At 38.6% G+C, this 5,018-nt stretch overlaps 1 protein-coding gene across 1 annotated transcript; it reads right to left on the bottom strand.

Annotated features, from left to right (window-relative positions):
- Positions 1 to 251: 251 nt before the first annotated feature.
- Positions 252 to 1,142, bottom strand: LOC114467933 (uncharacterized; the record flags this gene model as incomplete). Its single annotated transcript, XM_028454472.1, has 1 exon — positions 252 to 1,142. A coding segment is annotated over one exon (891 nt), but the record flags the coding sequence as incomplete, so codon positions are not given.
- Between the last annotated feature and the right edge of the window lie 3,876 nt (positions 1,143 to 5,018).

The raw sequence follows: 5,018 nt of genomic DNA, 5'->3' as shown, positions 1-5,018 counted from the left end.
TAACTCCACACTGAGGATCCCACGGACCTGCAAGACAAAAGCCAGAAGGAGTACAGGAGCAAACACACAAGGGAGTAAGCAGACATAGAGGGAGTGTTTGAAAGAGGAATGGGACCCTCTCCGGTCCCTCTCTAACCTAAATGACCTCTCTCTTAACGCCCTCTCCAACCTCTCTCCAACCGAGCATGCCAGACCCCCCCCCCCGGCAGTCTATGCCTATTGCATCTTAATTATGAGCTATGAGCTGGTTCCTAACTGAAAGCTTTATCAAAGAGGAATGTTTTGAGCCTAACCTTAAAGGTAGAGAGGGTGTCTGCCCCCCGAACCGTGGTTGGTAGATGGTTCCAGAGAAGTGGGGCCTGATAACTGAAAGCTCTTCCTCCTATACTACTTTTAGAGATGAATGGAACAACGAGTAGTCCAGCATTTTGAGAGCGTAGTGTTCTGGGGGGATTGTATGGCACTACAAGCTCCTTGAGATAGACTGGTGCCTGTCCATTTAGGGCTTTATAAGTGAGAAGAAGAATCTTGAATTCTATTCTATATTTTATGGGAAGCCAATGCAGAGAGGCTAATACAGGAGTAATGTGATCTCTTCTCCTAGTTTTAGTCAGTACACGTGCTGCAGCATTTTGAACCAGCTGAAGTGTCTTAAGCGACTTGCTCGGGCAGCCTGCTAAAAGAGAATTACAATAATCCAGTCTAGAGGTAACAAAAGCATGGACTAGTTTTTCGGCGTCGCCCTGAGACAGGATAGATCTGATTTTAGCAATGTTACGGAGATGAAAGAAGGCAGTTCTTGAAGTTTGTTTTATGTGAGAGTTGAAGGATAAGTCCTGATCAAATAGAACCCCAAGGTTTCTAACAGTTGTGCTTTGTGCCAGAGTAATGCCATCTAGGGCAGTTAGGCTAGCATAGGTTTCTCTAAGGTGTCGCGGGCCCAGTACAATGACCTCAGTCTTGTCTGAGTTGAGAAGAAGAAAATTTTGGTCCATCCAGGCCCTAATGTCCTTTAGACAGGCCTCAAGTTTAGATAGCTGATTTGTCTCACCTGGCTTCATTGATACATACAGTTGGGTATCATCAGCATAGCAGTGAAAGTTAACAAAGTATTTTCTCATAACATTACCAAGGGGGATCATATAGATACAGAAGAGGATTGGACCTAGCACAGAGCCCTGAGGAACCCCGTAGCTTACTTTAGTGTACACAGAAGACCTATTATTCACGTGTACAAACTGGTACCAATCAGATAGGTAGGACTTAAACCAGTTTAGGGCAGTCCCTGTGATTCCAAGTAATTTCTCTAATCTCTCTAGTAGAATATAGTGATCTATAGTGTCAAAAGCTGCACTAAGATCTAATAAAACCAGCACTGAGAGTCGTCCTTCATCTGAAGCCCAGAGTAGATCATTAGTTACTTTAACTAAAGCAGTCTCTGTGCTGTGTTGAGCTCTAAAGCCTGACTGGAAGTCCTCGAACAGGCTGTTGTTTTGAAGAAATTCACAGAGCTGAGCTGCCACAACTTTCTCAAGAATCTTTGAAATGAAAGGAAGATTAGATATAGGCCTGTAGTTTGCTAAAGTGCTGGAATCAAGAGTAGGTTTTTTGAGAAGGGGTTTGATTACAGCTACTTTAAAGGACTGTGGCACGTAGCCTATTGATAGGGATATATTTATTGTCTCCAACAAAGATGGGCAGACTAGGGGAACAACTTCTTTAAACAGCTTAGTTGGGATCGGATCTGAAAGGCAGGTCGATGGTTTGGAGGATGAAATAATAGAGTTAAGTTCCTGAAGTCCTATATGTGTGAAACAGTTTAGGTTAGGCCTATTTACATTTAATGGTACAGCAGGCCCAGGTGAAGGCAGGGAGTGGCTAATTTTATCTCTAATCTTGTGAATTTTATCGTTAAAAAATGTCATAAAGTCCTCACAGCTGAGGGCTAGAGGAATCATGGGCTCAATAGAGCTCTGACTTTGTGTTAGCCTGGCTACAGTGCTGAAAAGGTACCTCGGATTATTTTTATTTTCTTCAATTAGTGAGGAGTAGTATGTAGATTGACTATGTCGTAAGGCTGTCATGTATTTACTATGGCTTTCTTGCCAAAGTATTCGTGACTCCTCTGTTTTATTGGAGCGCCACATTCTCTCTAATTTACGGGTTGTCTGTTTGAGTGTGTGAGTTTCAGAGCTAAACCACGGAGCTTTCCTCTGACGTTTAATAGTTTTTTCCCTCAATGGGGCAATTGAGTCCAAGGTGGATTTTAGTAGACTAGCAGAGCTATCGACAAGCAGATCCAGTTGAGAGGGGTTATAATTAATATCATAGTTATTTATTGGATGGTGCACTGAGTTTAAGGCAGCAGGAATGGCCTCTTTAAATTTAGCCACAGCACTGTTGGATAGATTTCTACTTGTAACTATTTTATTGCACAGTGCGAGATCCTCTAGGATAATGTTAAAAGATATTAAAAAGTGATCTGATAGCAGAGGATTTTCAGGGTAGACTTTTAGTTCCTTAATATCAAGGCCATATGTTAGAACAAGATCAAGAGTATGATTTAAACGATGAGTAGCTTCATTAATAGTTTGAAAAAAGCCAACTGAGTCTATTAGGGACATAAAGGCTGAGCTCAGGCTATCACTATCTTTGTCCACATGGATATTAAAATCTCCTACTATCAGTATTTTATCAGAACTGAGGACTAAGTTTGATATAAACTCAGAGAATTCTGATAGAAATTCAGAATAAGGGCCTGGAGGACGGTAAATTATCGCAAATAAGACTGGCTGGCAGGTTTTTGATTCGATATGAGATAAATTTAGAACCAGGCTTTCAAAGGAAGTGTAACTGGCCTTTGGTTTAGGATAGATTAGGAGAGAGGAATGATAAATAGCTGCTACACCACCTCCACGGCCTATGTCTCGTGGCATATGAGTATTTAAATGACTGGGAGGAGTGGCTTCATTTAAACTAACATATTCATCTTGATACAGCCATGTTTCAGTTAAACAGAATAAATCAAAGTTATTTTCTGAGATAAGGTCATTTACTAGTAGAGATTTGGATCTCAGTGATCTAATATTTAATAGAGCACATCTAATGGTTTTATGTTTTGGTGTTTCTAGATTTGAGATTTTAATTTTTTTCAGATTTTTATAATTGATAGCTCTTTTATTTGATTTTATGTTAAAATCATTGTGAAATATGGGTCGGGGGACTGACACCGTCTCCATAAAATAATATTCATCACCATCACAACAGTTGTCATGGCGATGAACACAGCTATCCTGATAGCAATGGGAGGGAAACTGTCCTAAGGCAAGCGCAGAGGGGCGTGGAGGACTCCCCCTCTGTAACATGGTCTCATTCATGAGATGTCATAAATGTGCCATGTTTTCCGACGCCAATGGAAGAACAAGCAGTTGCTGTGGTACCTGGGAATCAGCTGATTCAGACAATACACATAATTCCACGGTTTGTAAGTTCTACTTTTAAGACTTAGGTGTCGCTTTTTTTAATCACCACTAGGCTGGGTAATTAATCTTAGCCAAAATTTAGAAACAAAACCATATGTATTGTCAATTGATTAAGAAGTTTTTTTTTTTTGTTTCTTTTTTATAATCAATCTGGATAAGAAATACCTGTTTTCTTATAATCTACTAAACTTATTTGATTAGCCTTTTAAGCCTAAGCATGCTTGTTTGGCAGGAGTCCATGTCTTTACTGAAAATAGCCGATCTATAAGTTCACAACGCATCGCATTTCAATTCTTTGAGCTTGTAGATCAGCTAATTTCTAATTTCTTAAGCTTTTAGTTTTGCTATACAACGGTGGTGTGTGAAGACTGACCTAACCCTACAAGCTCACAACACGTTGTGATGCGCTATGAGCCTATAATCTTTCATTAATTGTAATGAATGCAAAAGTTTGAAATGATGGTGATATTAATTTTAATCCATATCATCCTTCCCTAAATAAATAAAAAAACATCTGCAATGTCGTTTTTTTTTTAAATTTTTCTCAGGATGTCTGGCAGATTCTCTCAGGCTTACCTGATGGCAAGCAAATTGTGGAGAGCATTGAGAACGAGAATGTCATCACAACTAGTCAGAGATGTCTCCTTGTCCATATCCTGGTGTTGCACCTCATTGAGAAGTTTGGAGAGTACTTAAAAATAAAAAATCTGTTTATGTTGAATAGGGTTCTTGTTAAATATGCCAACATTCACATTTGAAAAGTAAAATTATAATGTACTTTATTTTCATTTTACTTAAGATAAAACAGGACACTACTGTGAGGTCTGACATTGATCTAGATTTGCTACGAAGAAACAACATTTAACCTTGGCAACTTTTCCAAATGCTGAAGCTACAGTATTTACATGGGATATGACACATGTTTCAGCAGTGTTCATAACAATTTTAATTTTAGAACATAAAGAAAGATGTATGCATTGACTATATTAATGGTAAGAATTTCAAAGATATTGCTTAATAACCCAAGTCCTGTGTTCAGAGTTTTGGTTTCCGTTTACTCCACAAAAGTTATTGCATTTGTATTGTGGACTTGTTTCTTCTAAAAAATACTGTCAATAGACACAATTTTCTGTATTTGTAATGCAACTCATCAATGCGCCTCCTGCCGTTCCCAGCCTGCGTATGATTGCAGCACAACCTGTCCTTATGCAAGCTTTTGCATATACATACACTGATAAAAGTTGCACAGAAAATGCAGAAAATAGTGCCTAGTTGAATGGGCACAGTGGTTTTATAGAATAAATAATTCTAAAACACAACTGCAATTTTTTAGATTTATTAATTTGTTCCAGTCACCTCACTACTTGATATAGATCAAAACCAAAATCAAACTTTTGAACAGGAGACTCCGGTTACAAATGAATCGCTTTGCATTGCCATTATAAAGTGTATGACAATCCAAACTACCCATTTAAATTTTGATTACACTTTTTACCTGTGTGATGTGTTTTTTTCTGTTTTACAGTCCTATGACAG

Source organism: Gouania willdenowi, chromosome 8 (assembly GCF_900634775.1).
Source record: "Gouania willdenowi chromosome 8, fGouWil2.1, whole genome shotgun sequence".
Classification (NCBI taxonomy): Eukaryota; Metazoa; Chordata; class Actinopteri; order Blenniiformes; family Gobiesocidae; genus Gouania; species Gouania willdenowi.
The sequence above is the reverse complement of the archived record's forward strand: the minus strand, read 5'-3'. Positions and strand labels throughout refer to the sequence as shown.